Raw genomic sequence first — 21469 nt, forward strand, 5'->3', positions numbered from 1 at the left:
ATCAGTATTTGGGGGAGTCAAACTGAGTACAAGTATAAGCACACACATGCTACATTGAATGTGCACCATGCTGGCACACACATTCTCACACTGCGCTCCAGGGATGTCTGCAGGAGCATACACAGAAATGGAGCATGCCCACAAACTGCTTTTAGGAAAAACAGACTATCTACATGAGCCAAAGCTCAGAGGCACAGATCATGTGTGTGTGCACATGTGTGCACACACACTCTGTGCTCAGGAGAGAAGGGTAGAAAATAGACAACACAAAGGACCCAAAGGGCCAGAGGCACAACCTGAATGGCTCCTCGCTTTCCTTCTGCAAGGAGAGAAAGAGCAGGGAAAAAAGGGCAGAAAAGGTTAGTAGATTCAGTCCCATAGCACGGAACCCAAAGAAAATGCCAGCTAAACCTTAAGGGACATGGAGAAAAGAAAGAGGTCCTCAGAACAACTGGTTAGTTCACAGAGCTTAACTCCCAGAATCCTTACTTCCTGTATTGGCTAGTCCCCACTTTTAGTTTAGACCATGTCCTGGTTTGGCTACTCAAACTAAAGGACAAAGCCTGCCTCGGGATTTCAGTCACCTTTCTTCCTTTTCCAAAGAGGTCTGCATGCAGCATCAAGGAAACCAGTGCCACACACTTTGTTATCAAGGGCCACTCCAACAGGATATCTGAGCTGGGCTAAGAACAGATGGAATTCCTTCCTTGGAAGCTACAGGAGCTCATTCTGGATCTGGGAGCTGTCCTCAAACCCCAAAGCCTAGTGACTGAACCCTTTCCATTTCCCAAAGCAGGCTTGGCCATGCATTTGCCCAGCAACCCTGGCTTGTTTTCCCAAGTTAGGCCAAGTTAAGGCTTGGACTTAAGGCTAGGACTGGAATAGTTGGGGGCATCAACTGGCCATTGACCTCACCGAAGTTACCATGATCTGGAGGACAAAACTGATGGCAACTCCAGGCCTGATTATCTATTAAATCCAGAAGAATTCTCCAAAGGAAACTGATGTTTCCAGAAGGGCTTTAGCAAATCACAGTAAAGGAAGATAAAGTCCAGAAATTACTCCTTCTCCTATTCATCAGACAACATTGCCTCTAGACCACATATGGATAGCTCCACAAGTTTCCTTCTCTAAGGCAAATCCATTCATCTGGGCTGATCAGCTCCCCTCTTTCTTTTCCCTCCCTTTTAAAGATCCACTGATATTATGTAACAAGTAAAAGGGAGAATCATAGAAACTAATTCCGAAGTTTCCAATTTTTCAGCTATTTTTGATGACTTAATGGGGTCACCTGACCTGACAGAGGCGTTAACTCAGAATAGGAATCCTCCAAAATAGTGCAGCTATAGAAAGGTGGATGAGATGCAAAAGACACTTGCTGGAATGGGCAATATCACTTCTACATCTACACCCACCTGCCCTATTATATCCTTGCTGTCTTTGAAAAAGAAAATTAGGCAATGAACACTTTAACTGACCCTATGATTCAAATTAGAAAGGTTTCTCTCCGCCTCCACTATCTTGAAAATACACTGTACACATCATGTCAAAGTTACTTTGTGTCTTTCTGTTCTTCCCAGAGTTCCCCATAATACCTAAGAATCTGCTGACGAGGCTGTCAAGGCTCTCCATATATATATAGTTTTACCCTTGTAGCCTGAGGGTTTAGCACATCTCCTAGCATTTGTATGTAGTTAAAGGAACTGAATTTTGACGACTTAGAAAACAGTTTCTCAGAATGTATCTTTTGCCCATCACCAGATAAAACATAGGTCTCCTAGCCAGACTCCAAGGAACTGCAGTACTAGCTCTTCAGTTTGTTCTACCCACTGAACAAATATAACAAAACCTTTTTTTTTTTTAATTTATTTTTGAGAGACAGTGTGTGCACACAAGCAGGGGAGGTGCAGAGAGAGGGACACAGAAGATCTCAAGTGGGCTCCATGCTGACAGCTGAGAGCCTGATGTGGGGCTCGAACTTGCCCCATGCAAGTTCCAACTACAATACTATGACCCAAGCTAAAGTCAGGCGTTTAACCAACTGAGCCAGCCAGGTGGCCCTCTTTTTTTAAAAAATGCTTGTTTATTTTTGAGAGAGAGAGACAGAGACAGAGACAGAGACAGTCCTGAGAGGGAGGGAGGGGCAGAGAGCAAAGGAGACAGAGGATCTTAGAAGTGGGCTCTGCCCTGACAATAGAGGACCCCAATGCAGTGCTGGAACTCACTAACTATAAGGTCACATGACCTGAGCCAAAGTTGTATGCTTGACCAACTAAGCCACCCAGGCATCCAAAACTTTTCTTGTTCAGAGTCAAACTTTTGTGCTTCCTAACTTCTTAAATTGCCTTAATATTTCTCCAGTCATTTTTAGTTTTCAGTTTAAGTGCTTTATATCTAGAGAACACTTGCTTTGCAAAAAAAAAAAAAAAAAAAAAAATTAAAAAAAAATTCCCTGACCCCTAAGAATGAGAGCACTCTTCCAGACAGTCCATTTTATAAGGAAGTGACATATCTCCTCATCATTAAAACAATCTTAACTCCATTGTAGTTGGGAGTGAAAAGACTTGAGGTGCTCAACTGATTTCAGCCTCCATTTCCTTACCTGTAGAAAGCAGATAAGAACCCTCCTAGGGTTACAGCAAGGATTCATGTCTTCAACAAGTATATGTTGAGAACCAACTACACTCTAGGCACTGTTCTCAGTGCTGGTGATGCAGCAGAGCATGAAACAAACTCCCTGATGTTGATAAGCTTCTATTCTAGAGAAGGAGCTGATGATTAATAATCATGAAGACAAAGAGAGTAGCTAACATTAAGTGAACACATCATGTACCTGACATTTATCAGAGTAAGCTCATTTATTTCTCTCAACAACTCTACTGGGTAAATACTATTATTATCTCCATTTTTTTGTTGATTAAACTGAAGATCATCACAGAGGTTAAGAAACTTGCCTAAAGTCACAGCAAGTGGCAAAGCCCAGAATTCAAAACAGGCATTTGGTGCCAGGATCCATAGAGACTCTGGTGCAAAATTCAGGTAAGGGTAAAAGATAATGCCCCCTGTGGTGATGTTACACTTACGATTACAGTTTGATATAGAAAAATCAATGGAAGTTTTTGAACAGAGTAGTGATATGATCTGACTCATGTTTTTTAAGGATTACTCTGATTGCTGTGGGGAAAACAGACTGTAGAAGAACAAGGGTAGAAGCAGAGAGGCCAGTTAGGCTATGAAATCATCTGGATAAGAGAAAATGGTGACTTAGACAAGGATAAGTAGTGGTGAAGGCAGAGACAGTGGTTAAGGTTTAGGTTACTTTTTAAAGGTAGAGCAGGCAGATTTACTAAATGATTGGGTGTGGGCTATGAGGAAAAAAAAGAAAAGTTAAATAATGACTGTACGGATTTTGGCCTGAGCAACTGCAAGAATCAAGTTGTCGTTTACTGGTAAGAAGACTACAGGAAAAGCAGGTTTGGCAGGGGGTTGGGGAAAAGGACCAGGAGTTTGGTTTTGGTATGTCAAATCTGAGATGCCTATTTTCTTCCAAATGGAAATGTTAAGTAGATTTAAAGTCTGGTGTTCATGGAAGATGTCTAGGCCAGAGACGTAAATCTGGGAATACTTACAAAACTCATGATATTGAAAGAGATTACCTAGACCATGAGTATGAATAAAAAGACATCAAGATTGAATCCTGGGATGCTACAAGGTTGGGAAGATGAGGAGGGACCAACAAAGATGGCTAAGAAGGAATGGTCAATATAGTACTGGGGAAGAGCCAAAACAGAGAGATGGTCTGGAAACAAAGTGAAGAAAATGTTTCAAAAAAAAAAAAAAAAAGGAACTGAGGCCAGAGGAGAGACTAAAAGACCAATGGAATAGAACTGATCCAGAAATAAACTCTAAAAAATTTACAGTCAGTTGGTTTTTTGTCAAGGGTGCTAAGACCATTCAATGGAGAGTATTTTTTTTTCCAATGGTGCTTGAATATCCATGTGCATATGAATCAAGTTGGATCCCTATTTCACACACACATATAAAATTAATTAAAAATGGATCATCGACCTAAAAGAGCTAAAATTAAACAACATTTAGAAAAAAACGTAGGAGGGGTACCTGGGTGGCTCAGTGGATTAAGCATCCAACTTTGGCTCAGGTCATGGTCTTGCAGTTCATGAATTCAAGCCTCACACTGGGTTCTGTGCTGACAGCTCAGAGCCTGAAGCCTGCTTCAGATTTTGTGTCTCCCTCTCTGCTCCTCCCCATATGCAATCTCCCTCGCTCTCTCTCAGAAATAAACTTTAAAAAATATATTTTTTAAAAAAGAAACATAGGAGTAAATCTTTATAACCTTGGGTTAGACAATGGTTTCTTAACTATGAAACCAAAAACACAATGCACACAAGAAAAACAGATAAATTGAATTTCATCAAAACTTAAAACTTTTGTACTCTATTTCATACACATTATAATGGCTATCACAAAAAAAAAAAAAAGAGAGAGAGAGAAGTAACAATTGTTGGCAAGGATGTAGAGAAATTAAAAACTCTGTGTACTGTTGGTAGGAATGCAAAATGGTGCAGCCACTGTAGGAAACAATATGGCAATTCCACTTCTCATTGTATACTCAAAGAAAATGAAAGCAAGGATTCAAAACCAATATTTATACACCTATGTTCATGGCAACTTTCTTTACAATAGCCAAAGGGTGAAAGAAACCAAAGTGTCTATCTACAAATGAATAGATAAACAAAACGTGGTATATATACACATACAATGGAATACCATTCAGCCTTAAAAAGGAAGGACATATGCTACAACATGGATGAACCTTGAAAGAATATTATGCCATGTAAAATGGGTTAGCCATAAAATTACCAATATTGTGTGATTCTACTTATGTGAGGTACTAAAGCAGTCAAATTTATAGAGACAAAAAGTAGATGTGGTTGCCAGCGGCTGGTGGGAGAGGAGAATGGGGAGTTAGTTTGATGGGTACAGAGTTCCAGCTGGGGAAGGTGAAAAAGTTCTGGAGATTGGATGATCGTGATGGTTGCACAACAATATGAATGAACTTAAAATGTTTAAAATGATAAATTTTATATTATGTATATTTTACCACAATAAAAAAATTTAGGGGTGCCTAGGTGGCTCAGTTGGTTGAGCATCCAACTCTTTTTTTTAATTTTTAATTTTTATTTTTTGCCCTTCATAGTTTATTGTCAAGTTGGTTTTCATATAACACCCAGTGCTCATCCCAACAAGTCCCTCCTCCATCCCCATTACCCCCCTTTCCCTCCCCCCCACCCCATCAGCCCTCAGTTTGTTCTCAGCATTCAAGAGTCTCTCATGGTTTGCCTCCCTCCCTCTCCCCAACTATTTTTCCCCTTCTCCTCCCCCATGGTCCTCCGTTAAGTTCCTCCTAATCCACCTATATGTGCAAACATATGGTATCTGTCCTTCTCTGCCTGATTTATTTCACTCAGCATAATACCGTCAAGTTCCATCCACATTGCTACAATGGGCCAGATTTCATTCTTTCTCATTGCCATGTAGTATTCCTTTGTATAGATAAACTACATCTTGATCCACTCGTCAGTTGATGGACATTTAGGCTCTTTCCATGATTTGGCTATTGTTGAGAGTGCTGCTATGAACACTGGGGCACATGTGCCCCTATGCATCAGCACTCCTGTATCCCTTGGGTAAATTCCTAGCAGTGCTACTACTGGGTCCTAGGGGAGTTCTATTGTTAATTTTGTGAGGAACCTCCACACTGTTTTCCAGAGGGGCTGCACCAGCTCACATTCCCACCGGAGTGTAGGCGGGTGCCCGTTTCGTCACATCCTCGCCAGCATCTAGAGTCTCCTGATGTGCTCATTTTAGCCACTCTGACTGGCGTGAGGTGGTATCTCAGTGTGGTTTTGATCGAGCATTCAACTCTTGATTTCAGCTCAGATCATGTTCCCAGAGTCACGGGACCAAGCCCTACATTGAAGCTCCATGCTCCTCATGGAGCCTGCTTAAGATTCTCAGTCTCTCTCCTTCTATACCTCTCCCCCATTCACACATACTCTCTCAAATTTAAAAAAAAAAAAAAAAAACCAGCTAAACAAAACTTGTATGCTTCAAAAAACACCATCAAGAAAATGAAGACAAAGATTGGGGGAAAATACTCACAAACCATATATGTGATAAGGGACACATTCCAGAATATAAAGTCATCTTACAACTCAACAACAAAAAAACAACTCAATTTGAACAGACATTTCTCCAAAAAAATATAAAAATGGCCAATATGCACATGAAAAGATGCTTAACATTATAAGCCACTGGAGAAATGCAAACCAAATTACAGTAAGATACCACTCACATCCAGCAGGATGGGTATAATAAAAAACACAAATATTAATAAGTGTTGGCAAGGATGTGGAGAAAAAAGAACTCTCATGCCTTGCTCATGGGAATGTAAAACGGTGCAACCACACTGGAAAACAGTCTGGCAATTTCTGAGAAAATGTTAAACTCAGAGTTACCATATGACCCAGCAATTCCACTTCTAATATATATCCAAGAGAAATAAAAACATGTCTGCACCAAAACTTGTACACAAATGTTCATGGCAATGTTATTCGTAATAGCCAAAAAAGTAGTAAAGAACAACAAACCAAATGCCCATCAAATGATGAATATATAAACAAAATATAGTATATCCATATAATGGAATATTAGTCCAACCACAAGTATTGATACATGTTACAATGTGGTTAAATCTTGAAAATATGCTAAGTGGACGAAACCAGTCACAGAGGCCACATATTACATGAATCCATTTATAGGCAATATCCAGAACAGGCAAATCCACAGAAACAAAAAGTCAATTAGTGGTTGCTAACGCCTGGAAGCAAAGGGGATTGAAGAGTGACCACTAATAGTAAGGAGTTTCTTTTTGGGGTGATAGAAATGTTCTGGAGTTGATGGTTGCATAATTCTGTGAATATACTTAAAAACACTATTAATTGTACATTTTTTTAAGGGTGAACTTCATGGCATGTAAATTATAACTCAATAAAGCTGTTATAATGAAAAGAAGGACATAATTAATTGTGTCAACTTGCCAATTAAGAGGAGGGCCAAAAATGGACCAGGAGTTTGGCAATTTGGTGGTCATCTGTCATAACTTGAACAAAGTTATTTTGGTAGTGTAGTAGAAATAAAAGAATTGAATTTTTATGTAATGCATGTGACAGTACTTAAAACATTGCCTATGTACTCTCTAAAAGAGAAGATAAGGGATGAAAAATAAGAACTCAATGGTAAGCTACTAGTAACCTTAGGTGCTAAAAGTTTCCAAGCAGAGCAGTGAAGAAAGGGGATTCCTTACAAGTTTCATTGTAGTAGTAGCCACTGTTACTAATACTGAATCAGTTTACCAGCTTAGGATGACTACTGTTCTGGGCTCTGTAACAAGAGTGTGTTGGTGAAAGGCTGTTCTATGTGCTTACCTTGCTCTATTCTTCTTGCACTACGGAATGTTGCTGGAGTCAGGCCTAGACCCAGCACCCCTCCACCACTCCCTCTGCAGCCTGTAGGCCAGACTTGATCTTGGCCAGGACCCAGAACTTCAGCTTGCTTTCTTACTGGTGTTTCTGAAAACCTATTTTGTCTCATTATCACTGCTGCTGCCACCACCTGCTCTCCACAGGTACCACAAGCTTCTGCATTGCCCACCAGGGTATCAACTCAGAAGGGAAACTGTGCAAGTTAAAAAGTCAGCCCAAGTGTGCTTGCTGGGTGTTCATGCTAACATCAACCACACACCGACAGACCACCAAGGTCAAAGGAGCTGGTAAAGAAGTACTACTTTGATATTTGTTGTTTCTATTGCTGCTGTAATGTAAAAATTTCTAAATGCCCAGTGACAAGGAAAAAGGGCTGCAAAGTTCAGGGGAGAAAGAAATCCCTTACAGCTGAGGAATTAAAGAAAGCTTTCTGGAAGAGGTGATGTTTGGGCTGTAGAGTGAAGAACTGACTAAATTTTCCTAGGCTGATTTGACGAACACAGAATCTTAGGCTAGAAGGAAGCATGTATATGTTAACATGCTGAGAATAGAAAGTACGAGGTGAATTTCTGAGACAGCAAAGTTTCCTTTTGGGTGGAGTATAGTGGGACAATGGGAGATAAGCCTGCAAATGTAAACTAGAGACCAACTGCAGTGGTCCTGAATGCCAAGTGAAAGCCTTACTTACTTACTTATCTATTTATTTATTTTTAAGTAGGCTTCACATCCAGTGAAGAGCCCAGTGTAGGACTTGAACTCACAACTCCCGAGATTAAAATCTGGGCTGAATCAAGAGTCAGACACTTAACCAAATGAGCTACCCAGGTGCCTCTAGACTTTCTGGATAAGCTACAAGGAGCAGATCTAGGGATATTTGAAAGGAACATAATGTGATTTTTTTTAATTTTTTAAATTTAACTTTATGAGTTGGTATTACAATTATTATTCAGATTCTAAAAAGCGTAAAAAGGTATACAGTGAAAAAAATCTACTTTTCATCCCATTAGTTTTTTTCACCTAGTATCTGTCCCCATGGGCAATCAGGTATCAATTTCCTGTGTATCTTTGTTAGATATCCTACACAGACACAGACACTATGGGTTTATGTATTCTTTCCCTTCTATTTTGTACAAGTGTGGGCATCTTATACATAGTGTTCTGCACCTTGTTTTTTCATGTAGCAATATGTCTTGGAGATATCTCCATTTGAGTAAAGAGCTACCTCATTCTTTTTATAGCTATATGGTACTGTATTCCATTGTTAGGGTGTGCCCATAAGTTATTTAGCCAGTCTTTCTTAACAAACACTGTTTTCACTCTTTGCTAATAAAAATAATGCTTCAAAAACAGAACATATGTCCTTTCCACATGTGAAAATAAACCTGCAGGATATATTCCTGGAAGTGACTTGGGGGCTCAATGGGTATATAGAATTCTGATACATTTTGCCAATTGTCTTCCTTAGAGGTTATACCAATTTACACTCCCATCCCACCAGCAACGCATGAGTGCCTGTTCCCTCACACCTTTGTCAACACAAGATGTTTCACAATTTTAATTCTCCCTTAGAAACATTAATCAGGTTATATGCATAAGAGGACAATTCCATTTACATTCAAAACTGGATGAATACAGCATATGCTCTTTGGATAAATTTAATTTTGATTGGGAGAATTTTAAAACTACATATCTCCATGCTGCCTATAAAAAAAGTTCTCTCATTTCTTGACTCAAAACCATTCCATTCTCCAATTTAGGTGAGCAGCCTTTAGCTGGAGATGGAAGAAAAGGAATATGACCTGTGAAAAGCAGATGGCTCTTGGGTAGGGAAAGCACTGGACAGCTTCAAGTCAAAAATAAGGTTCTGTGTGAAGTCCAGTAATGGAGGGAAGAAAGGCCAGGATAAGGGAAATTCCTACAATGGCCCATCAACTACTGAGGAAATAGCAATCTTATCTTACCAAGAAATCCATGCAAAGAATAATTTAAAGATGCAATGTAGGGTTGCATCAGCACTGATGCATGTGAGCAACATGCCCATTCCTGCCTCCTACACCACTTTACACTGGCATATCCTAAAAGTCCTGCAGCTATAAACTACTTCTGCCCACATGTTCCTCCCTCTTTTAAAAAGGTAACTTCAAAAGCCCACACCCCCACACACACCCCCAAAAGATTGGAAGTTCCCTTAGAGACAGGAACTCCTTTCCTGTTGCTTTAGAACCCTCTTTTACTCCAATTCCCACAGGATTAGCTTAAAAATCTATATTCAAGTAATTTATACTGATTTAAGCTGTGGACCTCCCCCATCACCTTGGAAACTCACCAGCAAGCTGGGTGTCAAGCTTGCCTGATGGAGACCATACCCAGCCAGCTGTGACCCCATTAAATATAGATTTGGAATACCTGAGTGTAGGTCTTCTACTGAGAGATGGTTTGCCTTCTGTACTAGCTCGTGCAAAAGTTTTTTCTGTCTCAGTCTTTTCTCTCTCAGAACATTTTTAAAGTTGTTGATGCACTTGTTGAGATAGATTGTCTCTGCACACACTTGCTCTAGGCTTAGTGTGCCCTGCTTGGGAGATTCAGGCCTGGAACAAGTTTCATTTCCCAGACATGGAGCCAGAGCAAAACCTGGCAATGCATATGCAATAGGTGAGGAGTTAGAAGCCAGAGAGAAGCTGCTGGGATCCTGAAAGGTTTGGTCTCTCTGTGTAGAGATGCCCACTCCAACAGAGACCACACTGAGCAAGCTCTCGCTCTCCTGACTCCCAGGGCTCTCCACAGAGAGATCCTGAGCACCCTCTGAACTCACTGTCCCAAGAAGTCTATCACTGTTCTCTGACTGAGAACCACTTTCATTGCTTTCTAGGTCTTCAGGACTGATGGACCCACTATTCTCGAGCTTCTGAAACACTCCCTGCAGAGCAGAGCGAAAGTGATGAATTGCTCGGCCCAGTTTGCTTTTGTAAAACTTAATTTCTAGATCTTCATCCTTCTGTGAGCCAACCAGACCACAAGAGGACTTTTCAAAGACATCTTTAAGGACCTGAGTAGCATGTTCCTCTTCCTCATTCAAGTCAATATGAACCATGTCACTGAAAGTCTCAGGCCCTATGATAATTTCCTCCATCATGCGGTCACGGCTCAGAGTTGCAAACCTTCTGGACTTGTCTGTCAAAAGGTCCTCAAGCTGCTTTGAGCTCAGAATATCAAGCGCAGCTTCAGAGGCCAGGAGCTCGTCTTCGGTCTTCAGCAACCCAGACAGTGATAGGCAGCTGCCAGCCTCACTTTTATTGCTGCAATGGTTTTCTCTTTTTCCTATACTACATACTTCAAATCCTTGCCTGGACTGTTTGAAAACCTGGGATTTCCCAGAACCCTCCTCTTTTGAGATTAACACTAGGGAAGGATCCTCAAATTGATGGAAGGTGGACAGAGTAACCTCTTTCCCTGTCAGCTCACCACAGTGGTCACTGATAACTTGGTAGGTTCCTAATGTTCCTTTTACTTCATCTCCTGGCTTAGACACATCACTTGACTTTGTGAAATTATTCTCGAGTGGGAAGCAAAGGCCTTGCTGCTCAGGGGTTTGAGGTTCTCTGTGTTGATTCTGAGCCCTCATTTGATATGCTTCTGTTCCAGGTCCTGTGTCCCTCGTTTCCATCTGAAGAAGGGATTCATGCTGGTTTAAAGAATTTGAATTATGATCCTGAAGTTGTTGCGAAAATGACAGAGGCTCCTTTTGGGGATTCTTATAGCACTGTGGCCAGCTTGGTTCTTCTTTGGTGGCAATCCGGACCCCTACACTCTGCAAAAGGATGGATTTCTGCAAGATGAAGTCTCTGTGCTCTAGATGGGCAAGTTTCACAACAGTAGGCCTGGGAGCTGGGGCTTTGCCTGCCCTATAAGCCTCTTTGATGTACCTGTTGCATTGCATGCCATTAACACAGAGATGCATGGCCAGGAAGCTATGCACCAGTTCCATGGTATTTTCCCCATCTTGCTCTGGAAGTCCATACAGATACAGAATGGCTTCTTCACTGGGTCTGTCCACATGGGGTTCCTGGGCCTTTTCCCCCACACACACCTTAGCCAGAGAGCTATTGCCCACCTGCAACCCTTCTATTTCACTCAGAACTGAGTCTACACAGCTAGACACTTCATCCACTGAACCCCGGACTTGGCTCAAGTGCTGCTGCAGCTCAGCTATTTCAGTTTGGAGACGGCTGATGCCTTGTAGCTCTCTGATTATATAGTCTACTACATCCCCCAAAGGCTCTCGCTGTTCACAGCTGCAGCCTTGGTGAAGGCCTCTGGACAAAAGGGACTTGGCTTGATTCCTTTCTGAGGGCTCTTGACAGCTTGTGCTAATGCTGACAGATGAGAGGTCCTGAGAGCCAGCCCCTGAAGTACAGGCAGTGGAGCCCAGAGGAAGTTGGCTGCTGGCCTGCTGCTCAAAGCTGCAATGCTGAGCCAGGCCTCCATCTCTATCCTCACCAATGGCTGAGGCTGTTGACTCACAGTGAGGGAGCAGAGAGCTGTCCTCTGGTAAGGATTCAGTAGGGCCTGAGGACTTGTTCTTGATGCCACACAGGGTCTCTGGCTTAGCCTTATCTGGGGAAAGCCTGGAGGAGGGTCCCAAGGTGACCATGATCTCCTCCTCTGACTCTTGCAATAATCGTTTCATTTTCTCCCTCCGGGTCTGGGGGATTCTGTTTCTTTCTTTTATTTCTGGTCAGACGCTTAACAGAGATTGTCCTGGAAGGCAATACCCTGCCCTACTCTTTTCAGTCTATTTCTAGCAATTATGGCTGGCTGATGCCTTGGGCTTAGCCCTCAGTGCTGCCTGGAATGATCCCATGTGTAGTCTCCAAACCTGGCACATGCCCCTGGATCCTGGCTTGATTCTTATCCTGTAGCTAATAAAAAAGGAAAATAATTCACTCAGGTCAGAAAGCAGCAGGATAATTTTAATCTGAATCAAACTGTCAAGCAGGAATAAGAACATTACCTTCTAAGACTGTAGAAGTCAACCCTGACCTGTCTCCCAATGCTGGCCTTAAAGGCTGTAGGCAGTCACTTCTCTTTCCTTGGCTTCCCATCAGAGAAATGATGTATCAAGTCATTGTGTTCTGGGCAAATACCCAAAAACATCAAGATTAAGACCAACTCCTGGGAAGTAGGTGGGTAAGGTCAGTAAGTGACTGAACCTTTACAATTCAACACTAGGGTCTGGTTCAGGAATGAACAAATAGATGTTTAACTACCAAAGCTCAAATTACATACACAGTGAAAGACAAAGACAAGACATGAAATGTTTATTTTCCCAGTTGGTTGTTCTGGTGAAAACTCTGCAACTCAGAGGTTGGTTCCTGCCTAAGCTTATAGCACAACGTGTTTTCCCTTTGCTTAGTAACAGCAACCCTTCACTTGGAGAAAAGACCATGGCAAGTATTTCAAAGTTGGAGGGGAAAAGTTTTCTAAACTTAATTCTAGAATACGGTGGAAAACAGAAGCATAGTCATTGTCCAGACTCAGGTACATTAAGCATGTTTGGATCTAGAGGGGCATGTGGCCAACGACACACATATGGTGGACACACAGCTGGGAATGAAGGAGGCTCAGGAACAGCCTGGAGTCCTGAACTCCATTTAATAGTCTCCAAGGGCTTGGTGCAGCCTAATCAACACACAGGTTTGGCTTTCCTCTTCCACTGGGCATCTCGTCAAGTGCCTCTTTCGGAGCACCAGGGTAAGTGATTTTCCAGAGTAACAGAAGATTGTTCTAGCCCTCTGGCCTAGAGAAAACAATGCATAGGACAGGAAGGAAGTTGGATGTATCATAGAGGGCTCCAAGGTCCCTTGCTGTTCTCTAGAAAGGTGAAGATAGCCTGCCACCAGCCTTGCCCCTAATATCCTAAGCTATCAGGGACTACTACAGAGGTAAAGATAACTATTACCTTATATGGGGTGAGTATCCATTTCCTTTTTATTGGGAACATCCAAAGTGTAGGGAAGGAGCAGAGTACAAAGTACAAAGGGAAAAGCTAAGAGCCCAGGAATACATGGGACTGCCAATACTTCCTGCCTCTGCTAGGTTACCCTGGGAGGGGTAAAACTAGTTGGTAAGAGACTTGTAATCCTTCCTGTTCTTCAGTCAGAGACGGTTTCTCCATTTTCTAGATGTGATCTGTATTTCTAAATTGTCTAAACTCCTGCCTCCTTTTCTTTTCCCAGTACTCAAGTTAACCCTAAAAAGGGAAAATTGCCTGTGAAGAGCACAAGCTGACAGCTCCCACAATAATTCATTTTAAGGAAAGGCCACCATCTATAGTTTGTGGGCTTAAAAATTAAAAGCACTGTGCTTTCCTAGGCTAGAAAGAAGCAGAAGCATGAGTCACAAGACTTAGGATAAAGATCAAACTGACCCTTTTTACTGGAAATAACTAGGCCAAGAACCAAGAGACAGAAACTAGATTAATTCCCATTTCATTTCTTTCCTTCTTCCCTGTAGCTCATCTAAAAACTCTACTTCATCTAGAAATTCCTCACCTAAAAATGTTTCCCATTCTGTGAGGCACTGCAGAGGCCAAATTAATGCTTTTTAAGCACTGTTGATTTAATCATATGTCTCAAGGGGCCAGGATCAGCTATACCCCTAATCGGGTCAACTCACTGTACTCTGTGACAAGGGGAGGGAGAGGGAGAGGAAGAGAGAGGAGATATTCTATATGCACAATCTGAACTGCTGGGTCTTAGCATTAGTGCCTAGCTGCCTCGACAGCAAAGTTCCCAATTCTAAGGCTGACTCATCAAATTATTCCTTCTCTCCTTCCACAAGTGCACGTCTCTACTTCCAAAGCGACCCCCTTTTACTTCCCCAACGCTGCAAGGTCTAAGTTCCTCTGATTTTGTCTTGGTACCTGGTATTAGTTTTGAACAAGGTCCCTGGCCCAATAAAGACTGGAACTGTTAATTAGCCTTTCAAGTTTGTCTTGAAGGGAAACAATGCTTACCTAACCAAGATGAAAGTTCTATGTATGACCACACAAAGCCATGAGTGAGTTCTACTAGACTGAGAATCAAAAGACTTAAGTCAGATCTTGCTTCACCAATGATCTTGGATTAAACACCTGACTTCTTTGTTCCTTAATTTCCTCTCTGTAAAGTAGGGAAAATAGTCACAAGAATGTTGCCAAACATGCAACCACCTATAAAAGGCATGATTAGAGTAAACCAGGATTTCTTTTTTTTTTAATTTTTTAATGTTTTATTTATTTCTGAGAGAGAGAGAGGCAGCATGAGCAGGGGAGGGTCAGAGAGAGAGGGAGATATAGCATCTGAAGCAGGCTCCAGGCTCTGAGCTAGCTGTCAGCACAGAGCCTGATGTGGGGCTTGAACACACGAACTGGGAGATCATGACCTGAGCCAAAGAGGGACGCTTAACCAACTGAGCCATCCAGGCGCCCCAAGTAAACCATGATTTCTATCCTAGCCCCAAACCCCTATTTTTCCTAGTCTCTTCTAATGGTCTGTAGCACTGCCTGCAACCATACCACTGGTGTGTGTCATTCTTTGTTAATCCTGTTTTCATTTAGAAGCTTTTTTTCCCCTTAAGATTAAAAAAAAAGAAGCAAAACATTCCGTTCCCAACATTTCACTCAGGTGACGAGAGGCTTGCCATGCTCCCTCAGACAGTCTGAAGGCATGCAGAAGGGGCAGATACCTATAGAAGGCAAGCTTTTCTGTTCTAATGCTAGTGAGGCCCAGCACTCATTGCCGGATGCTCCAAGACCAGCCCCACTTAGGTCCAGAGAAGGCAACTTTTCAGGAACAAAAATGAAACTGATTCTCCTGATGCTTCAGTGTAGTCCAGGTTAACTTCAGGCCTATCTGTTTTTCAGATCAATACTCCAGATAGGCTTGGTTTAACTTCCTAGTCAGTCTTGCCAGCTGTCCCCTCCAAGAGTGCAGCGCCTACAACACTGTCTGGCCAGCCAGAGAAGGGGCAAATGGCACAGTCACTCTGTTCAGAGCCTTTCCCTACAGTCTCCTAAAGGACAAAGGCAAAGCTGCCTGGTTTCCTACGTTACTAACAAATAGGAAATTTCCAACTAGAGCTGCCATAGCAACTTCTCCCAGCCTCAAAGAAAGAGGTTTGCTTCCATATTAAACAAATAAACTCTCCCCAAAGCTTCTTATGAATTGGTAACCACTGCCCTGGATAAACTTAAGAATCACCTCCTGGCGATATGGGCTCCCCAAAGGTACCAAATCCATTCAGTCATCCAGATATTTAGCTTCTGAAGCAGAGGACAGGGTTCTATGTAATGCCCAATCAACCAGGCACTTCTCTCAGAACCTAATAGGATACCAAAAGCCAGAATAGGCTAAAAGGGCAACCTTCAGGACCAGGAGGCCCAAGTCAAGCCCACCTCCTCCCCCAGCCTCCCTATTACTGTTCACAGGAATGAAATTACAAGGGCCAAAGAATGAGGACAGTTTGATCTCTAAATCAGTTCAACTGATTTGTCAGGCACCAAGCTATGTGCCAGGAATATGAGACACAGCCCCTGCTTCCAATATATTAAGGTTTGGAGAAGGAAATAGGCATATTCACCATCACAAAATAAAGCAAAACATGTTATAATGAAAGATGTAATAAATAATAAACATTAATTCCAACGATGGGGGAATGGGAAGGCAGTGAGAGGCCCAGCAAAACCAGGGTAGGGAAAGCCATAGAGAATAAGTTTTATTTGAGCCAGAATGGGATAAAGAAATTGGGGTCCACCCAGCTCAAACCTGACCCTCTGGACTCCTTCAAGATATCCAGAGCTGTCATTCTGCCCTGTCCTATTAGCCTATCTACTCTAGTCAACTTTTCAAACTTCATACACGCACTCTCAAAAATGACTACAGCTTTCTGCTATCTTCCTAAGAAATGACTAAACCTAGCAAAAACAAGGCAGCCCTTTCAAGGGATACATCCATTTGAAAAGGGAACACATCAAAATAAATGAATCAAAAGGAGTAAGCTTCAACAATGGCAGGGAATAAACCCTTAAATTACATCAGCACCAGCCTACCAAAAAAAGTCAAGAAGAAAAAACCTCCCAGTTCTCTGAAATGGCTGATTCTTTTGTCCCTTTCTCTGACTTACCAAATAAATGTGATTGGAATGTGAGTATTCCTTGTAAAATTGCTTCTGACCCAAATCTTGGCTAGAAGGAAACAGCTGGGGACCTCTGAGAACAGGCCAGGACTCTCTGTATATATATATCAAGCAGCCTTTCACTTTGTGTGAAATAAGCCCAGAAGGCAGAGAGCTAAGAACTCTGAGCATACCTCCCACCCCCTTGCTATAGAGGTCAGATCATTCCTAGGCCATTTACCAACTATGTTGCATGGCTAATATGGTGGGAGGAATGGATTTCTAGAGCTACAACAGGTATGGGTACTTTTAGGATGTTAATCTTTGGGAACGAATCAATCAGGCTTACAAAGATTCCTGTCAGAGAAAGTGATCAGGGTCACATGGCATGAAGGGTGAGATTAGCCAAAGGGAATAAAGAATGCCCTAGATCAAATGCATTGCAAGGTCCTAGTACTACAGTTCCTAGGATGAGACATCCTTCTCATCAGCATTAGGAGGAGCCCCATTTATAGGCCAGAAGCAGGACATAGTAAAAGAAAGAAAACCTCAAACATTGTACAAAAGAAGGAAGACAGAACCTCTGGTAACATACGGTAACATGAGGGAGGATGCAGCTTCAAAGCGTTGGAATACCAAGACCTGACAATGAAGAATGAATGCCAGTCAGGAGAGCTGGGTATGCTTGCCCTCCCCACCGCTCCCTTTCAGTGCTTCCCTTGGTACTGCCAAGGTTTACTATACCAAGGAATATAACCAACCATAAGGCAAATACATATGCACCCAGAATCAGATACTCATGACAAAGACTCCTTTGACCAAACCTGAGTCAGGTTGCTCTGAGTCCTCTTTCTGACAAAGCCCCTGATCTTCAGCTCTGTATAGTCCACTTTTAGCAAGAATCCTGCTGGGTCAGTTTAGTGAAAATTCTTCACCTTTGATAACTGACCAAATCCCTTAACCACCACCTTGGTGTGCCTCCAGCAAAACTCCTGTCAAGTCAGTTTAGCCAGACTTCTCCTTACCCTTGATGCTTCCTCTTAGTAATTTTCTATCCACTGACCCTCACCCTGTTCCTTGGTTATAAATTCCCAGTTTTCCTTGTATTCAGAGTTGGGCTCAATCTCTCTCCCCTACTGCAATATCCCAATGTAGTCATCATACTGAATAAAGTCTGCCTTACAGCCTTTAACAAATGCCACAATATTTTTTTTCTTAAGCACTCATAATACTTTCTTCCATACTACTTCAAGGTTCTCATGAGCAGACTGAAGAAAGCATATGACTAGGAATCTAGCTAGCCTCTGAATACTACCCCTCCCCACAAAAAAATCCCACATTCTCTATTTCCTTACTCTGCTGTAGTTTCTTCAGAGAACTTATTACCACCTACCTGATAGATCATACACTTGTTTATTATCTGTCTCTTTCCCCCACCTCTTTATTCTGGAATGTGAGTAGGGACTGTGTTTTGCTCACTGCTATATCCCCAGCACCTAGAACAATGCCTGGCACATATGGTGCTCAAAACAAACAAACACATTAAATCTTGCCATTGAATAAAAGAAATAATACCAAATCAGAAAAGTTTAGATTTGAAAGAGTCTTTTATAGAATACTAGACCTGGAATCTCATACTACATTGTAATCTAGCCTATGGAGTAGTTTTGTTTAGCTATCACAGTGTTTTCCTAAATTTTAAATGTGGCAGTCTTTTAGGCAGGATAGCTACTCTAGGTTCTCAAAAGCTCTATCACCCAAGTTTAAACCCTTGACCAAAAATGACACCCTTGTTTTGTTGATCTATTTTACTTTGGCAGACCCCTAAATGGGAGGTCCTTGCTTGAAGACCCACAGTGGATGTCAATTCCATTACAATGGAAGCTGTGCTTTGTTTTTGATCTCCCAATGCCTGGCACAGGGCACTATTATGCCAAGCATACGACCTGACACACAGTGGGAACTCAGTGCCGTGGAAACAATAAATGAGTGATGGCAGAGCTGCATTAGAATACAAGTCTCCTAATTTCTAGTCCACTTTTGTTTCCCTCACAATATGCTGCCTTCCAATTCTAGATTTACTTCTAGACTGATGGCTTATCACCCCTTTTTATTGTAAAAACTAAGTTGGAACCTCCTCCCTAAATATACTTACATTTTTCTGGAGACTCATTCAAGACAAATAGAGGACAGTGGCAGCCTCCGCCTCTGCTAGAGGCTGGTAATTAGTTTGTATCTCCCAAGGATAGGAGACTAGAATGAAGAGGCTGTGTCATGGTTCCTTGTCATCCCATAGTTGCTATCATGGGGCTTCCATTTGCTCTTCCAGCTGGAAGAGCTGCCCTGATCCTTGTGCTGAAGATAGGTCTAGAGCAGCACCGTCCAACAGAAATATAATGTGAGCCACATATGTAATTTAAAAATTTCTAGAAGCGCCTGGGTGGCTCAGTCAGTTAAGAATCCGACTTCGGCTCAGGTCATGATCTCACGGTTCGTGGGTTTGAGTCCCACGTCGGGCTCTGTGCTGACAGCCAGCACAGAGCCTGGAGCCTGTTTCAGATTCTGTATCTCCCTCTCTCTCTGACCTTCCCCTGCTCATGCTGTCGCTCGCTCTCTCTCTCTCAAAAATTTAAAAAAAAAAAAAAAATTAAAAAAATTTCTAGTAGCCACGTTAAAGTAAAAAAAAGTAAAATTTATTTTAATATAGTTTATATAATTCATTATCCAAAATATTATCACTTCAACAAGCAATCAATACAAAAATTATTCATCATATATTTGCATTCTTTCTTTCATGCTGAATCCTTATATTACGTTACGTATCTTACATTTACAGCCCATCTTAATTGAAACTAGCCTGTCTGCCAAGTACTCAACTATCACATATGGCCAGTGGCTACCATACTGGACACACAGGTCTAGAAGGCTGGAATGGGGGACACTCTGGAGAGCCTTCAAAACCTGGCAGCAGATGCTTATTGCAGGCTGCCATCCCAGGGGCAGCAGAATGCTCTGTTCTTTCATTCATCTTTTCACCTGCTCACTTTGATCCTAGCTGGAGGTAGCATATTTCCATTTTGTGACAGGCTCAATCCTCAAGGCTACAAAGAACAAAATATTAAGGCCCTAAACTGCAGAGGATGAGACCTTTTCTCTCTTTCAATCTGACCCTTTCTAAATCCCCTGTAACAATATATAGCTTCTTTCCAATACTTTGGCAAAACTACAGGTTAAACCTAATTACTTCAATAGAAGCTATCCTTTACAGGGAAGACAGACTTCTAACAGACAAGAGCATAATCTCAATGCAGCAGAGTCAAAGATAGACTATCCTATACAACTCACATTAGAGGAAACTGTAACAATAGTAAAATTATATTTGTTTAGAATTTTATAGTTTATATGATTCCTATTTTATCATGACATGTTTTATCATCAGAACCTTGTGAGGCAGGGAGGAAGATTATTCTGATTTCATAAATGAGAAAAAGAAGCTCAGAGAGGCTAAATGACTTGCCCAAGGTCACTGAGTAGAGCTAAGATTTAAAAAGGAGTCTACAATCTATAGTTAGTGCTATTTTAACCATACATGCGTGACGCAGATGGACAGATTATTATGCATGTGTATACACACTCAAGATTGAGGAAACCAAGACGACTTTTCTCTCTATATGGCATATGCACATGAGAGGGAAGAATTAATACATCAGACAGAGGGACAGTATACACACACTCACACAATGGAAAAAAAGAAGGGTTTCTTAATATACACAGGCATATACCAAAAGAGAAATGTTACCTAAGTAAATACACACATGCATGAAATAAGAGATTATATATCTAGATATAGATATAAATATAGGCACATGGAGGGAGAAATGGCTTGTGTATAAGCATTTAAAATGAATGAATGAGTTGAATGAGTTTCTATTATGTATGTATACACAGGAAGGAATGGCAAGGTTATTTATAAACATATGGACATATCAAGAGGGGGAAACAGATTATTTCTATACAAGTATGCACATATTCAGAGGGGTAGCTAAGTTATTTACATACATACAGGAGAGTAAAAGTACCAAGAACAGATAGTCATATTATCAGCATAGAAACACATGCATGTGAAGATTCTACCCTCAGTGCTGAGTATGCTATTTTTCACTCATTCTAATGACCCCCACCAGCAAGTTGGCTCCAGTAGTTATGTAATTAATGTAGCTCCTCTGTATTCCACCCACAAATGCTTTGCTTTTGTCCCTGCTTGTCGTTCAGAGTCAGTCATACACTCGATAACACTTACCTTGCTGCTGCAACCAAAAGAAGAGTTAAGGAAATGAAAAGGGAAAAAAAAAAGATTAAAACCACAAATTCTCAAGTTTTAGAATACAAGTGCTGTCTTTAAGAGGAAATCCATTCAGAAGTACTCCTTGGTTTGACAGAGAAGCCAGAGGATGAACTTTCTAACCCACAGCATGGCTGCTTGCCCAACGGACAAACAGAGCCAAGGAGCTATTATTCTCAGTTGCACCAGCTGGCTGGCTCCACGGTGCAAAGTTGATGATAGGAACAATGCCCAGCAGAGAAATCCCCTCAGTGAAAGGCTGGGCAGGAGTCTCGCTGGCTACAAATCTAGGAATCCAATCTGGTCCACACCTCTGCTGAGGGGGACTCTGATGACCAGCCTGCTGGAGGCAATCGCAGCCAAACTTCAACTGGATGTGGAATTCTAACCCAATCGATTCCGGGCTTTG

At 41.7% G+C, this 21469-nt stretch overlaps 1 protein-coding gene across 4 annotated transcripts in view; it reads right to left on the bottom strand.

Annotated features, from left to right (window-relative positions):
* The window catches only part of UNC13B (unc-13 homolog B), a 215387-nt gene that overhangs the window by 40358 nt on the left and 153560 nt on the right, over positions 1 to 21469 (bottom strand). The window contains exons 1-2 of one of the 4 annotated variants that reach the window (XM_077756250.1): positions 9972 to 12252; positions 297 to 319 (exon numbers count right to left, since the gene is read on the bottom strand). The exons of the other annotated variants lie outside the window; for them this stretch is intronic. Of the exons in view, the coding sequence (XP_077612376.1) occupies positions 297 to 319; positions 9972 to 12252 (2304 nt within the window). Of the gene's footprint in view, positions 1 to 296; positions 320 to 9971; positions 12253 to 21469 lie in introns of those variants that run through there. 4 annotated transcript variants of the gene reach the window in all.

Source organism: Crocuta crocuta, unplaced genomic scaffold (genome assembly GCF_008692635.1).
Source record: "Crocuta crocuta isolate KB4526 unplaced genomic scaffold, BGI_CrCroc_1.0 scaffold431, whole genome shotgun sequence".
NCBI lineage: Eukaryota > Metazoa > Chordata > Mammalia > Carnivora > Hyaenidae > Crocuta > Crocuta crocuta.